At 33.3% G+C, this 1,059-nt stretch overlaps 1 protein-coding gene across 1 annotated transcript; it reads right to left on the reverse strand.

Moving 5' to 3' along the window:
• Window positions 1-214: 214 nt before the first annotated feature.
• On the reverse strand, window positions 215-1,059 carry LOC106867051 (cholinesterase). Its single transcript, XM_014932232.2, has one exon. It carries the CDS (start codon window positions 1,057-1,059, stop codon window positions 247-249), a length of 813 nt encoding a protein of 270 aa, XP_014787718.1. The 3' UTR covers window positions 215-246.

The following is a 1,059-nucleotide window of genomic DNA, read 5'->3' on the forward strand; positions in this document are numbered from 1 at the left end:
AGTAGACAGATAGATAGATAGATAGATAGATAGATAGATAGATAGATAGATAGATAGATAGATAGATAGATAGATAGATAGATTGTAGGTTATTATTTAGATTTTCTTTTTCTGTGCAGTTTTGATTGGATGAACAAGGGCGCTTGTGTAAGTGTGGCGGTAACAGATATGCTAACATTTCTTGATATATGGAGATTATATGTGACAGAATAAAAAAGAAAACAAAATGTTGGATAAAAATCAATCTTACCCTGATTTGGAAAAGTTTGCAAAGTAACTTGACATCATTTCTGACACTTCATTATCGTCTAATGAAAAGTTTTTTCCAGATAACGCGTACGAAAACACATAGAATATATCACTGGCGTGTAATACACCCATCCATTCCGGCCAGGGTGTAAAATTTGATCGATACTCAAAAGAATACATGTAAACATTGGAATGGGTACTCCATTCCCGGGAGAAATTAATAGCAGGACATTTAATTATGGTATCACCAGCTACTTGGTCAAGTACGTATCTGTATTTTTCAGCTTCAGAAGAGAAGTGGGCATGAGAGCCATAAACATAAAAGATGGAATCAAGCTGCGCAGGATTTACTTGTACTGGCTCAATAATTTTTTTCATCAATTTATGTGCAATAGAATAGTTTATTGGAACGCTTCCGTTAAAGGTGAAATATTTAGGGAAATCAAGAAGAAAAAGACTGCCTTCGTTTTTAACAAAACCTATTAGCACATCTTTTTTTATTGTTTCTTTTCGTAGAATTTCGTTAGGCTTCTGTAAGAAATAGTTATCAACAATAGGAGCAAAATTAATTTCAATGAATTTCTTTGAATTATGAATTTGTCCTTTTGTCAAATTTTTAGCATCGGCATTTAGAAAGCAATTTAACATCTGCTCATCGTTCTCAGTTGGACATCTCAAGAAAGCAGCCATTTCTTTCGCTCTATCAATATTTTCCATTTTTGACTTAATTGCCAAGTCAGTGTTCAATGTCCCACTCATTATAATAGCATTCCTGAAAAGATTCCGAGACATTGGTGAAATAACATGCAT

The sequence above is a fragment of the Octopus bimaculoides genome, unplaced genomic scaffold, assembly GCF_001194135.2.
Source record: "Octopus bimaculoides isolate UCB-OBI-ISO-001 unplaced genomic scaffold, ASM119413v2 Scaffold_169650, whole genome shotgun sequence".
In the NCBI taxonomy this organism is placed as follows: Eukaryota; Metazoa; Mollusca; class Cephalopoda; order Octopoda; family Octopodidae; genus Octopus; species Octopus bimaculoides.

What these genes read in the sequence shown, in the direction of transcription:
- LOC106867051 (XM_014932232.2), bottom strand. Translation starts at nt 1,059, where the DNA reads ATGCATGTTATTTCACCAATGTCTCGGAATCTTTTCAGGAATGCTATT.